Source organism: Eptatretus burgeri, chromosome 1 (genome assembly GCF_056783735.1).
Source record: "Eptatretus burgeri isolate ZD-2024b chromosome 1, Ebu_testis_v1, whole genome shotgun sequence".
NCBI lineage: Eukaryota > Metazoa > Chordata > Myxini > Myxiniformes > Myxinidae > Eptatretus > Eptatretus burgeri.
Genome location: NC_140961.1, coordinates 13,023,135 through 13,038,447, shown reverse-complemented (window position 1 = coordinate 13,038,447; position 15,313 = coordinate 13,023,135). Strand labels below are relative to the sequence as shown.

The 15,313-nt window shown below is 45.9% G+C and overlaps 1 protein-coding gene across 6 annotated transcripts in view; it reads right to left on the bottom strand.

The window, feature by feature from the left end:
• The window catches only part of LOC147033887 (spondin-1-like), a 29,571-nt gene extending 14,823 nt beyond the window's left edge, over window positions 1–14,748 (bottom strand). Inside the window, exons 1-2 of one of the 6 annotated variants that reach the window (XM_085872119.1) lie at window positions 14,471–14,748; window positions 2,270–2,426 (exon numbers count right to left, since the gene is read on the bottom strand). In XM_085872119.1, coding sequence (XP_085728245.1) covers window positions 2,270–2,426; window positions 14,471–14,712 — 399 coding nt within the window. In that variant the 5' untranslated portion in view covers window positions 14,713–14,748. Of the gene's footprint in view, window positions 1–2,269; window positions 2,491–3,726; window positions 4,000–14,382 lie in introns of those variants that run through there. The other 5 variants (XM_085872115.1, XM_085872123.1, XM_085872137.1 and 2 more) reach the window with 5 other exon arrangements.
• Between the last annotated feature and the right edge of the window lie 565 nt (window positions 14,749–15,313).

Sequence of the window (15,313 nt, the reverse complement as noted above, 5' to 3'; positions counted from 1 at the left end):
ACCTCCTTCAGGTTCTGTGGTGGAGGTAATAAGGGTCAGAAGAATAGCAATTTTCATGCAACTTCGTTAAAACCCTTGTGAATAGCCTAAAGGTATCTCTACAATTTCACTCCCAGGCAAGCAAGGACCAAGTAGCACAAGCAAGAGAGCATCATTACCTTCATAGTGGAATGTCATCCACATCCTACATGATATCCACACCAGCGCACCATCCACACAAACACACCATCCACACCAGCACACCATCCACACCAGCACACCATCCATACCAGCACACCATCCACCTGACTACACGATATCCACACAAGCATACAATCCACCATCCAGCTGCCTTTTCTACTGTTGATGATCATATTCCACATGTACATCACACCCAGGATCTGTTTGCAGCATCTGTCATTCTTATATCTCACTACAAAGCCTGGTGTTGGCTTAGTGGTTAGGGTGGCGGCTTGGGATCCTAGGGTCCTGAGTTCAAGCCCCGTTGGGCCACTGAATTAATACACCAGGGGGTTGACTCAACCTGTCATCCTTCCAAGGTCGGCGAAATGAGCACCAGTGTACTGGTAAGGGGGGCACTGCATCAGCGGCATAGCCACACCCTAACCAATGATGCAACCAGTAGCCACAGGTTGCACTCTATAGAGAGAGATCTCACTACAAAGTGAAGCTGGAAGCATGAAACACGAAGCATGAAGATGTGCAAATCAGGAAGCACAAAGCATTGTAGGCACGCTTCCCCTCTATCTGTTCCATTCAGTCTGCCCTTCTCCTTTGATCGCCTCTGCTCTACATGAAAATCAGCAAACATCACTCCCATCCACAAGAAGGATGCAAAAACAGACCCTACCAACTATCACTTAAAAAATTAGGCCAGGGAGCTTGTTTCCAATTACAAGCAAAATCATGCAGTCCATCATTGCTGCTGATATCACGACATTTCTGTTTTTGAAGTCATCTCTGACCATCAGCTTGGATTTTATCCGAGTTACTCAACTCAACTCTGGACATGCTTCTGCTCTCTCAGCAATGGTTGGAGACCCTAAATCTCAAAAGGTTAGGACCGTCTCGCTGGACATATCTCGGACATTCCATAGTTTGTTATCCTGCTTTACTTGTCATGCTCTCTGCCAGTGGGATAGAAAGATTCAATCTGAGATTTCTGAAAAACTCCTCTCACACAGTAAACATGTTGCCATCATTGGAATCCCTTCTTCCCCTCTCCTAGTGGAAGCTAGAGTTCCTCTTGGGCTCAGTCTTGCTCCTAATCTACAGTATGTTAACAACCTCTCCAATGCTCTGGAAATCCCTCTCTTCCTTTTTGCATCATACAGTTACTCCCATCCCTCTGCAAGGTAGACAGCAACTGCATATATATATATATATATATATATATATATATATATATATATATATATATATATATATATATATATATATATATATATATATATATATATATATATATATATATCCTGACTTGGAAACGATTGAGACTGGTCTGATAAATGAAACATGTGCTTCAATCATAGAATATGTTTCTCACCATAAGCGCTCCAGAAGGATCATCAATCTAATTCGCCTATGTATTTCCTTGGTCATCCACTGGAAGAGTTTGCTTCTTGAACATCTCGGCCCCACCATCAGCCATGACCTTTCCTGGGCCGACCGCAGAACAAAGCTGGCCTCCAAGCTAGCCGCAGACTGTACATCCTCCGTTGATCCAAGTCTTTCCTTGGAAAATCACAATTAACAACAGTGTCTTTGTCCTTTGTCCATAGCTTAAGCCTTAAGGGAATACTGCTCTCAGCTATGGGCTGGCACCCAAGCATCACATCTAACTTTCCTGGATTCTGTGGACTAAAAAGCTCTCAACATTATTGGAATCTCTCTTGATGAGGTCGAAGAACAAGGTCTGTCGCTTTTGCATCGCAAGTGTCTTTTTTTTTTTTCACCCTTTTTTAACCCAGGCAGGATTTTTTTTTGTTTTGTTTTTCTCCTCGATATCGAATCCTCTGCTCTGTCCTTCGACCCTACTTATCGACTCCAAGATGCACGTGTTCTTCCAGTAACCCCCTTCTGGTTAAACTTTCAAATTGGTGTCCCACAATCGCGCTGTCAATTTAACCTTGCACTTCCTTGAGCCTCATTCTTGTGGAGTTAATGTTTTTTTGTTGGATTTCAAAGGCATTTCTCCCACAAACTAAAATGATGTTATTGACGTACAGCATTCTATTTGTAGACAGGAAGTAAAAAGTTGACTTGTTACCTGTGAGTATTGAGCGGTTACTTTGAATGCTGCACTCGAAGTTCCCAATCCGCTGGGAATGGCTGGTCCAAGGAACCAGTCAAAGGTGAGGCCGGTTGAGATTCCTGTTTCCACCATGGCTTGGAGGGCCACATATTCACCTTCCTCGGCAAATGCTCTGAGGGCAGGTGAAGCGATGCTTCCCTCGGTCCACAGGCTGAAGTTTGCAGAGTGCACATAACCTTGACACATGGTATATACACATTACAGCCATTTTACATGGTACATAAAGGGAGGGGTGAGAGAGAGAGAGAGAGAGAGATTGAGAGAGAGATTGAGAGAGAGATTGAGAGAGAGATTGAGAGAGAGATTGAGAGAGAGATTGAGAGAGAGATTGAGAGATTCAGAGATTGAGAGAGATTGAGAGAGATTGAGAGAGATTGAGAGAGATTGAGAGAGAGATTGAGAGAGAGAGATTGAGAGAGAGAGATTGAGAGAGATTGAGAGAGAGAGATTGAGAGAGATTGAGAGAGAGAGATTGAGAGAGATTGAGAGAGAGAGATTGAGAGAGAGAGAGATTGAGAGATTGAGAGATTGAGAGAGAGAGATTGAGAGATTGAGAGAGAGAGATTGAGAGATTGAGAGAGAGAGATTGAGAGATTGAGAGAGAGAGATTGAGAGATTGAGAGATTGAGAGAGAGAGATTGAGAGATTGAGAGAGAGAGATTGAGAGATTGAGAGAGAGAGATTGAGAGATTGAGAGAGAGAGATTGAGAGATTGAGAGATTGAGAGAGAGAGATTGAGAGATTGAGAGAGAGATTGAGAGAGAGATTGAGAGAGAGATTGAGAGATTGAGAGAGAGATTGAGAGAGAGATTGAGAGAGAGATTGAGAGAGAGATTGAGAGAGATTGAGAGAGATTGAGAGAGATTGAGAGAGATTGAGAGAGATTGAGAGAGATTGAGAGAGATTGAGAGAGATTGAGAGAGATTGAGAGAGATTGAGAGAGATTGAGAGAGATTGAGAGAGATTGAGAGAGATTGAGAGAGATTGAGAGAGATTGAGAGAGATTGAGAGAGATTGAGAGAGATTGAGAGAGATTGAGAGAGATTGAGAGAGATTGAGAGAGATTGAGAGAGATTGAGAGAGATTGAGAGAGATTGAGAGAGATTGAGAGAGATTGAGAGAGATTGAGAGAGATTGAGAGAGATTGAGAGAGATTGAGAGAGATTGAGAGAGATTGAGAGAGATTGAGAGAGATTGAGAGAGATTGAGAGAGATTGAGAGAGATTGAGAGAGATTGAGAGAGATTGAGAGAGATTGAGAGAGATTGAGAGAGAGAGAGAGAGAGAGAGAGCGAGAGAGAGAGAGAGAGAGAGAGAGAGAGAGAGAGAGAGAGAGAGAGAGAGAGAGAGAGAGAGAGAGAGAGAGAGAGAGAGAGAGAGAGAGAGAGAGAGAGAGATTGTTATTGTTCTTACCTCAGCCTATCTTTCCGTATTAGGGTTCTTGTACACTATTTATTTTGGTACGTATGAAAATATGGTTGAATTTTCACTCGTTAAGCAGAACCAAGGACAGAAAGGTCCATGATGAGTGAATATAGTTTGGTTCTCCTGTAAATCCAGTTGAGAGATGAAGCTGAATTAATATATACAAGGTACTCAGGTCAGGTAACATATTAAACAGTCTTGCTTTGATCACATTGTCATACTCACACATTTTCTCTCTCCCCCACCCCATAAACATACACCCCAATATATATATATATATATATATATATATATATAGAAATATATATCTCTGTCTCTGTCTCTGTCTCTGTCTCTGTCTCTCTTTCTCTGTCCTTCCCAGACACCATGATGAGCCTCCACTTCATGAATTCTCCAATGAGGACAAGTGGTGTTGAGAGGTCCAGTTATAGCTCCACAGAAGCTTTTTCTCACACAGATCTTACTCATTTGCTTCACATATTGACTGCTTGGCTCCCCACCTCTCCCAACCCACATTCTCCTCCTCCCTCAAAGTTTTGTGGCTTCCTCATAAAACGCTTCTTTATTTAATCATGTCTGCCAATGTTCGATGACATGGTGTCAAAGCAAACTCACTCTGTGGTGGGTCTTGGTAATGCAAATGCATTTGTCTTCCAAAACACTCTGCCTCAGTAAACACACTCACAAGACCATTTGTCATATCCAGCTGAGGAAGTGAAAAAAACAACAAAGCTCAATGATTTCATACCTGCATTAGTGTTCATCAAATGTTAAAAGGGCAGCACCTATAGCATAACTTATAATGCAACACTATAGGCCACTTTTAGAAGAAAACAAAATCCTTTTCTCAGAAGTTTAAATGACCAATTGGTGCAGAGGTAGGAAACTTAACTGCTTCCCTTTGAGCTGCCTAGTCTGGGTTCAATTCCTGGCCCAACTATAAACTGAAAGTTGAACTTTCAAACTTGTAGCACCTTGTCAAGTCTGTCTCTGTAGTCCACCTCCATCCCTTCAAATGGCACCACAGCTGACTCTGCTCGTGCCTTAAATCTGTGTTTGCTTCAAAATCTTGTCCCCACCCCCTCAGTTTCTGTACCTATCTTACTCAGTCGTACCCAACTGCTTCTAGAGTCTGTCTTTTGCATCTGAGAAGGTGGAGAAGTTTCTGGCAACCCTTGACTCTGATTCTGCAACTGGACTGGATGGCATCAACTGACGCTCTTGCACATCTTCATTCTGCTCTTTTCACCAATATAATTTGCCCTTGGTCATCTCCCATCAAATTACAACATCACTGCATTGCATTTAAAAAAAAAAAAGGTGCAAAAACAGATCCCCAAAACCACTGACCTATCAGCTTATTTCCAAATATTTTAGCAAAGTCATGGAATCCATCATCTCAGTTCACAGCATCAATCATCACATCTGGTCTACCAGTAACTCCCATCTGTGAAAATCCCAAAATCCAGTCCCACTGCTCATGTCCACTCATTAGTTCCTTTTTTCTCTCACCTATGGAACAAACTTCCTCATTCTGTTAAATCCCATAGTTTCTTCCAGGGCCTCAAGATACCTTGTCACAATCACATCAGCTCATACCCCATATTTACCCATTAACCCTTACCAAGCCCACCCCTTACTCTCCATGTTATTGTATTTTCCTCCCTCTCCCTCCTTCCCATTTTTTGTTCCATCCCTGATTTTCCCTTCCTCTTCTTAGTGTGTTTGAATCTGTATCCAGCTCATTCAGCTCCTGTGTCCTCCTCCCCCCCCCCCCATGCCCATTCTTCCTCCAAGTGTCCATCTCTTGTGTCCCTGGAATGTGCTGTTGGTGAGTTTCTCCATTCCACTATGTTCTGTCGTGTTCTGGTCCATTCTGTGTTCCGGCTTTATTATGTATACAATTTTGTTTAAATTGCATTGCTGATTCTCAGGCCAGGGGTTGGATCACAAAGTTTCTGTTTCTTGGATTGACTGAGCCAACAATGGTCACCTTATGGTCAGCCAACAATGGATGGAGGCCCTCAATGTCAGACATGAGATCAGGGCCGTCTCTCTGGACATATCATCTCGAGCATTCCATGCAGTCTGGCATCCTGCATTGCTCTCCAAACTTTCTGACTTTGGCATCCAAGGCCAACTACACACAAGGATTACTGACTTGCTCTACTCTCATAGCCACTGTGGCACTCAACGGAATCCTTTCATCTCCTCTCCTTATCAAGGCTGCATCTTGAGCAGAGTCCTGCTCCTCATTTTCATCAACAACATTCCAAATTCCTTGGAAAATCCTCTTTCGATTTGCTCATCACTCCACCCTGTGTAACATCCTTCAGATAGACAAGACATGCAGCATCTCCTTTCCTCTCTACAGACCATCATAGAATGAGGAAATTAATGAATCTTGACTAATAAATGTCAGGTGTGTGTGTGTGTGTGTGTGTGTGTGTGTGTGTGTGTGTGTGTGTGTGTGTGTGTGTGTGTGTGTGTGTGTGTGTGTGTGTGTGTGTGTCATTGTGTCTCCTCCATAACTCCAAAACCATGAAACAGAGTGGCCCCAAACTTTGTATGCATCCAAAGGGAACTCCAAAGGAGTAAGTACATTGAATGAAAATTTGATGTTTGGGTAAAAGCAAACACACCTTTTAAAAATAATTTACGGCCTTATTTAATTTTCATTTATCAAGGCTCATCCTTGGTCTGCACGCTCTCCCTCGCTGGGGTCTGAATTTGCCATTTTTTTTTGGGCCTGCTCAACAATGCCTTGACTTGGAACAGGCCGCAACGGTTTCTTAACGATAGTTTTCTTTTTTTTTCCACTTTCCTCATTCATACAATCGAATGCCTCATCATCATACCTAAGAATCGCTGGGTACATTGCAATGCTTAGAAACACCCAGAGACACCAGCGTTTGTGGCTTTATTTCATTTCCGCACATGCCATAACCTCTCGAATCTCTTCATCTCAGCTGAATTTCAAAATGTAAACTCTGGAATTGAACTTATCAGCCGTTCCGACAGCAAAAAAAAATTGAGTTCATTAGTCCAATTTGGATATTGCTTGACATTTCAGGCATCTCCGGGAATTGTTTGTAATAACCGAACAAATTGCTTGCAAAGCCAGTGTGGTCATACTAAACACAGCCAGGAAATGACCAGAAACGTCCAAATTAACACTTTTTTGAAAAAAATTTCACATTCGGAACTGCTGCCAAGGTCAATTCCGCAGTTTAAATTTTGAAATTCGGTTCAGGTTAAGAGATTATAGAGCTTATCGCATTTCACATGTAATGCATTGAAACATCCAGAGTTGGATTCGCACATTATGCGATTCTCCGGATGTGTCCAGGAGGCGGTCGTCTCCGGATGTGTCCAGACGGTGTTTATCTCCAGGTGATGTTTATAGTATGATTGGTAGAGAATGTATTTGACATTATTTTTTCTCCATCTTCACTGTTATTCGATGCAGAATCATTTTGATCAGACAGTATGAAAAGTAATTAACGCTCCACCGAATGTCTGCCTTCCCTTCCCCTCACCTCATGCTTACTTCCTCCCAAACCCCTTCCTAACTCATCCCAAACCACCTCCCCCTCTATGCCCATAAAACTCTGAACATTTATAAGCATTGCAGCTGAAATGCAATAAGCTCTAAAATCTCTTAACCTGAACCAAGTTTCAAAATTTAAACTGCAGAAGTGGCCTCAACAGAAATTCCGACTGCTTAAAAAAAGTGTTCATTATTCCAATTTGGACATTCTTTGATACTCCGGACATCTCCGGATGGTGTTTAGTATGACCCAGCCAGCCGTTCCTTATTAACCATTTCATTGGAGCGTTTGTCTGAGTGCTTAATAGTAGGTGGGCAAATCCATTCCAAAGTACTCTATTCCAACCATGGAATCCAAAAGGAATTGAGAAGTGAACCGGAATCGATGTCAAAACAGAGTCATTCCTGCTTCCGTGAGAGAATAGTTTTTGTTATTTTTCGGGGCATCCCATTTGCAATATAGCAGCAAAAGCAAGGAGTCACTTGCAAAATAACCACACGCCAAGGGTGTATTCCTTTTCTATGAATAGTAAAGCATTTAATCAAGTAAAGAGTAAAGTAATTTAGAATAGTAAAGAGTTAGTCGGTAAAGTGTCGATTGCTTTTCCAACCAGACTAGTAGACAATACATTGACTGCTAAAGTTTTGACAAGATATCATTCAAAAGGTCCAGAAGTTCAGTTTGGAATTATTTTGGGAAGGTAAAAGAAGACAGCCTGAAAGTTACACACTCACTTTTTTCAACAGACATTGCTTATTACTGGAATACATCCAATATGTTAAAACATTTGAAAACCAAAAACCAGAGAGAGTAACTATTAGCGACAGTTGAGAATGCGGATTCAAAGAAACCAAGGTCTGCAACAGCAACAAGTTTGCTTTCGCAATAGATGATTGAAAGCATTTTTGCCGTGATAATGCCCCAGTATGCTGCCTTCCATTCCCTTCCCTTCCATTCCCCTCATGCTGCCTTCCATTCTGCTCTCCACCCAGCACGCTGCCATCCCTTCCCTACCCTGCATGCTGCCTTCCCTTCCGCTCCCCTCATGCTGCCTTATCTTTCCCATCCCTTCCCCTCCCCTCACGCTGCCTTCCCTTTCCCACACCACACGCTGCCTTCCCTTCCGCTCCAGCTGCCTTCTCTTTCCCATCCCCTAAAGCTGCCTTCCTTTTTCCTTCACTTTGCCTCATGCTGCCTTCCCTCCCCTCTTTCCTCCTCACTCCACTCTACCCCTCCAACACCCCTTCTTGCTTGCCATCCTCTCCTCCACCCTCCTCCCCTCTCTCTCCCCTCCTAACTTAATATTCCCATCAGCAAAGCAATGGGATGGTGGTGAATAATACATAAACAAGTAGCAGTACATGCAAAGTACACCACCCCCATGCCAAATAAATAAATCCTCCAGCATGCGACATTGCCGCCGTGTAGCACATGGATGGAATTGGGAGGGAGAGGTGTACTTCTGAGGTGAATATATACAAATGTACTGTGTTTACATGTACAAATGTACTTCTGAGGTATATATGTAGAAATGATACTCGCCATGCAACAGAGCACATGTCAGGCCAGATTAGATCTGTGACTTCCTGCAGGTATCATGTAAACCTGTACTAACCTGTTCCATGGTCGGGTTGTCGGTGACTAAACCGTCTCCCCCACCAGGTTTTTTTGGTGAGGAGGGTGTTTGGATATGGACACCCAGCAGGATTAAAAACAAAACCTGTCAAAGGGCGGAGGAGCTCCTTGTGAGCCAACGGCCATCCATATCTCGTACCCAACTGTGTCTGCGGACGTCCTCCTGTAGTTGGGTTACTTCTTATTCGGAGGTTGGTGGCAGGATTTGCACTCCGGCCACCGTAAAACCCTTCATTCCGCAAAACACAAAAACGCAAAGAAATCTGAAAACCCACTCCGTGGGAGTACCTCCTGTGCAGCTTCCCTTCGCAGGGCAGCTCACCGGATGACAGGATTGGGGCAAAGCCTTCGGGACTCCCAATCATTTATGATAGGAGGGAAACCACTGGGTAACATTCCCGGGTCAGATTGCGGGAGAGTGTGTCGGAGTGGTGCTGAGGTGTCGTCCACCAGACGGCGTCTCCTTGGGTTAACCTTAGAGGGTCCCTTCGGGTGGGTGCCTGGAATGTCCTATCCCTAAGAGAGGATGATCACCTGGTCTCTGTTATCATCTGAGCTCAAGCATTTGGACATCGGTATTGCAGCTCTCTCTGAGGTTCGGAGACCGGATTGCGGCGAGATAATGGTGGGTGGTTACACCTACTATTGGTCTGGTCGCTCTGATGGTTACCATTCCCAAGGAGTTGCTGTAAATGTGTCCAATAAGCTGACTCCAATGATAACTGAGGTAACACCGATCAAAGAGCGTATTATGAGACTCAGGATTCGTCACTCCTTAGGTGTGATTTCCCTGGTCTCTGTTTATGCTCCGACTGAGGCGAGTGATCTCACTGTGAAGGATGCATTTGACGCCACGCTCGAGTCTGTGGTTGATCAGTGCCCCAGACGAGATACACTTCTAGTCTTGGGGGAGGGGAGGGGGGGGGTATTTCAATGCATCGACTGCAACTGATAGGGATGGTTATTAGACGTGTGTTGGTCCCCATGGGTCAGGAACTGTGAACCAGAATAGCACCAAGTTCCTTGACTTTGCAAGAAGTCATGGACTTAGGGTGGCCGGTTCATGCTTTCAGCGCCCACAAGCTCATCGCTGGACTTGGTATTCCAATGCTGGCGGTGTGGCAAAGGAGATTGACCATGTCCTCATTGATGGTCACTGGAGGATGATCCAGAACTGCAGGGTATACCGGAGTGCTCAGTTCCTCAATACTGACCACCGTTTCGAGCAACTCTGAAGCTGCACCTTAAATCCAGGAGAATGGTACCATCCCAGCCGATGCTGGATGTTGGCAAGCTCAAGGATGAGAGGGTAGCTGAGATGTTTGCGAACAAGCTGAGTGGAGATTTGGGGGGTCTTGGTGCTTTTGGAGGTCCTGAAGAGTTGTGGAATGCCTTCAAGACCACCGTCCTTGATGTTGCTGGTGGATGTCTTGGAACTCACCGAAGAGCAAAGAAGAATTTTGTCTCTCAAGGGACACTGGATACCATTGACCAGTACCAGGGCCAGGCTGAATGGCAGAGCTGAGCTGTAAAACTGTATGTGCGCCAAGGGTAGACAAGGAAGCCTATGTGCCAGGAATCTTTGAGGGGGTAGAGCATCACCTGTGGTCAAGTGATTCTCATCCTGCTTACAGGGGAATTCACGCATTGCATTCATCCAAGCCCATCCCTCGGTGTACTGCAGTTAGAGCAGAGGGTGGTGGGCTCTTGACAGAGGAGTCCGAAGTGAAGGCCCGCTGGGCCGGTTACTTTGAGCGGTTGCACCAGGCTGATCCACCAGCTGTCGGGTTGGACGTCAGGGGTGTTACAATAACTGTTGCTGACCCTCCAATCAACTGTGGTCCACCTTCGTTTGTGGAAACACGGGCTGCGGTGAACCGGTTGAAATGGGGTAAAGCTCCAGGGATCTGTGGCATCCATGCTGAACTTCTCAAGGCTGGTGGAAATGCTGCACTCGTGTCGTTGCACGCAGTTTTGTGCTCTGCCTGGAACACAGGCATCATCCCAACTGACTGGAAGAGGGGCCTTGTTGTCCCTCTCTGGAAAGGGAAGGGTGATCGCCAAGACTGCAACAACTACTGAGGGGTGACGCTGCTCTCAGTGCCGGGTAAGGCCTTTGCTCGGATAATTCTTGTTATGGTTCGCCACCATCTGCTTAAGCACCAGCGTCCAGAGCAGTCAGGCTTTACACCAAAGAGGTCAATGATTGACCGTATCATTGCTCTTCGGGTCCTCACCGAACGCAGACGAGAGTTTCGGCAGGGGCTGCTTGCAGCCGATGTTGATCTCTGTAAAGCGTTTGATTCAGTGAATTGGGATGCCCTCTGGAGGATTCTAAGTCTTCGTGGGGTGCCACCAAAACTGAGCGATCTGATGTCTGAACTCTACTCTGGTACTGAGTGCTGTGAGATGTGGTGATGCCATCTCTGACTTATTTCCAGTTGTTACTGGAGTTCGTCAGGAGTGTGCACTCTCCCCCACACTTTTCAGCACTTGTATGGACTGGATTCTAGGGAGGATGTTGGAGAGATCAAGCTGCGGTGCATCGTTTGGGAATGTCAAGATCTCTGACCTTGATTTCGCAGATGATGCAGTCATCTTTGCGGAGACTTTATATATCCTTTCGGGGGCCCTCGAGGTGCTGAATGAGGAGTCTGAGCTGCTGGGATTATGGGTTTCCTGGGTCAAAACTAAGATCCAGGCTTTCAATGACATCTTTTGGTTGTTGCTGTCCTGTCTGTGCATGTTTGTGGTGAGCATGTTGACGTCATGGAGAGATTCACTTACCTTGGCAGTGATATTCATGTCTCTGCTGGCTGTGAGTCAGAGGTCAAGTCAGGTCTGGGTCAGGCCTGGGGAGTCAAGGATTCACTGGATCATGGGGTGTGGTGCTGCCGGTACCTGTGTGAGAGGACGAAAGTCCGAGTCTTCAGGTCCTTTGTGTTTCCAGTCTTGCTCTATGGATGTGAGATTTGGACTCTGACCAGGGATCTGAGGTGGAGACTTAATTCCTTTGGTACCAGGTCTCTTCGGAGAATCCTTGGCTATCGCTGGTCAGACTTTGTGTCCAACAAGCGGTTGCTGAGAGAGGGACTCAAATGACATTTGTTACCTGCATAGTCCATGAGCGTCAGCTGTGGCTGTATGGACATATGGCTCGTTTTCCTGACACTGATCCTGCTCACCAGATTCTCTCAGCGAGGGAGTCTCCTGAGTGGAGGAGGCCAATGGGCCGACCACGAGCCTCGTGGTTGCAGCAGGTTGATCGGCATCTCAAGGAGATGGGGATGGGCCAGGCATCTGCCTGGGGGATGGCTAGACGGAGGCCCCTGGAGCACCGGTGGAAAGTGGACGCGCTGCTCTGGCACATGCTCCCATACCTGACCTGATGCAACATATGGAGATGGATTTGGAATGAGCAGTGTGCAATATAATTAATTGATTCAGTGAATAATTGTGTAATTAAAACAAAACATAAATAAATAATAATCGTAAAATAATTAATTTCTCAATCGTTTGCCCAATAACATGCCAAAACCACCACCGTTTCATCCGAATCCATAACTTTAAAAAATATATAATCGAAAATGAATAATTAATCGATGAATCAAAAATACTCTTAATAGCCAAATCACTTGGTCCCTGTTATATATATATATATATATATATATATATATATATATATATATATATATATATATATATATATATATATATATATATATCAAAATATCAGCTTCCCAGATCAAAAGGTGCTGGAGATATTGCCAGGATGAAAAATAAAATAAATAAGTAATTAAATAAAATCGATAATAATTAAGTAATTAATCAATTTATTGATTAATGAAAAGATTTTTAAAAATAACATTTTTGCCAAAGCACATCTTCACTTTGGTCCCCAAATTTTAGCTTCCGAGCTCAAAGGATGGTTGAGATATTGCCCAGACAAACAAACAAACAAAGAAAACAAGAAAACAAGAAAATGGAGTGAACATTGAGCACTCCCTTCCTTCAGCGCCCGGCGATGACATCATGCATCACCTGGATATGGAATTGGGAAGGAGCGGTGTACAACTGTTTGTAAGTTAAAGTTTGTGGAAGAGTGAGAACACTGAACGGATCAGCACACAACACAACAAAAGAGACAGTGGAGAGGGGGGGGGGGGATTAACAGCATGGTTGAAGGACAAACAATCATGGGTGTGGGGAGGAATGAGGGATAGGGGAGGTCACATTGGGTGGACAACATGGATACTGAAGGAAACTATCAGGAAGAAAAAAAAACATTGGAAGGAAGTGTGTACAGGGATATGTAGGGGCAGGGTTAATGGTGGTAGAAAAAAAAATCATGGTTTCGGATAGGGATGAACAGCTGTATGTATGGTGGAAGGATGGGGGTGTCAGGAGGACAGGAGGAGAGAGATGAAGAGAAGGAGGTGGGGGAGGGGAGGGAGGTGAGCAGGAGGAGAGGAGAGAGAGAGAGAGAGGAGGTGGTGGAGGGGAGGGAGAAGAAAATAGAAGAAGGTGGGTAGGAGAAGAGAAAGAGGTGGGAGGGGGAGAGAAAGAGGTGGGAGGGGGGAGAAAGAGGTGGGAGGGGGAGAGAAAGAGGTGGGAGGGGGAGAGAAAGCCGTGGGAGGGGAGAGAAAGCCGTGGGAGGGGGAGAGAAAGCCGTGGGAGGGGAGAGAAAGCCGTGGGAGGGGGAGAGAAAGAGGTGGGAGGGGGAGAGAAAGCCGTGGGAGGGGAGAGAAAGAGGTGGGAGGGGGAGATAAGGAAGGGGGATATGTAAGGAGGGGGAGAGGTGAGGAGGGGAGAGGTGAGGAGGGGGAGAGGTGAGGAGGGGGAGAGGTGAGGAGGGGGAGAGGTGAGGAGGGGGAGAGGTGAGGAGGGGGAGAGGTGAGGAGGGGAAGAGGTGAGGAGGGGAAGAGGTGAGGAGGGGAAGAGGTGAGGAGGGGAAGAGGTGAGGAGGGGGAGAGGTGAGGAGGGGAAGAGGTGAGGAGGGGGAGAGGTGAGGAGGGGAAGAGGTGAGGAGGGGAAGAGGTGAGGAGGGGAAGAGGTGAGGAGGGGAAGAGGTGAGGAGGGGGGAGATGAGGAGGGGGGAGATGAGGAGGGGGAGAGATGAGGAGGGGAAGAGGTGAGGAGGGGAAGAGGTGAGGAGGGGGAGAGATGAGGAGGGGAGAGATGAGGAGGGGAGAGATGAGGAGGGGAGAGATGAGGAGGGGAGAGATGAGGAGGGGAGAGATGAGGAGGGGAGAGATGAGGAGGGGAGAGATGAGGAGGGAAGACCACGTCGTCTCTGAAGTAAAACGTAAAAATCGATCGCAGCGGTAAAACCCTTCCAGCCTGAAGTCGCCACTTCAAGCCCTGTGGGTTCATCGGGAACTCCCCAAGTAAGACCAGCCGTGATGAGTCAGCACGTGTTTACACACACACCAGATGACCGCGCGAGGGGGTCACTCACCAAAAAAGGGCGACCATTGCGCGGGTGGTCGGTACCGAGGATACTGTTTGGGGAAGGACAATTCGTTCCACGTGGCGTGAAAGGTTACCGAGTAGCGGACGATCTCCTCGCCGACGCACCTCGACGAGCTCGAGCCGGAGGTGTAGGCCCTCGCCGGTCCGAGCAACAACAACAACATGGTCCAAACAAGAACGTCGCGGATTCGGCCTCGCAACGACATCGCAAACGCACTCTCCATTCACCGTACTCCGTGCTGAGCAAAGCCGAAGGCGCGCGGACTCGCCAGCACGGAGATCGCAGGATACGAGCGCGTGAAGCCCCTCCCGCCATTTGGCGGGAGATTTACGAAGTCGAGATTGCTCGTCCAACTGAGTTTAACGGCGAAGTCAATCGGTTGTCATGGTAATCACTTGGTATTATTAATGATCGAACACGAGTTATCGTGCTCATCACGAGGTGTGCATTCGATTTACAAGGATCTGTTTTAATTGGTTACGCGTAACCTTTCGGGGAAGGGTCAAAGTTTACCTGTTGTGCTTTTGTTTTTCAATTATCGGAAAACAACGGGAAAAAAAACATTGCTGAATGTTCAAGGGTTCCGTTGTGGAGACATCTGACAACTCAGGTGAGCAGTGTGCGCAAGGAATTCTGGGTATTTCCGAGAGAAGAACGACAGTTGGCCAGGTAGTCTTGTTGAGTGAAACGTGTTGTTCTCACTCCGAAGTGAGGAGTTTGGAATGGAATGGCACTGAAGGGTTAAAATGGATGTGTATGACCTGTGCTGCTGTGTATCAGTTTTGGAACTGCAGACAACGTTGTTGATTTTCATCTGAAAGTCAATGAAGTCATGATTGGGGAAGGAGACTGGGGAGTGGGGGGAGCGACAAATATTTCTAATTTGATCAGAATGCAGTTACGATTGAAATAAGTT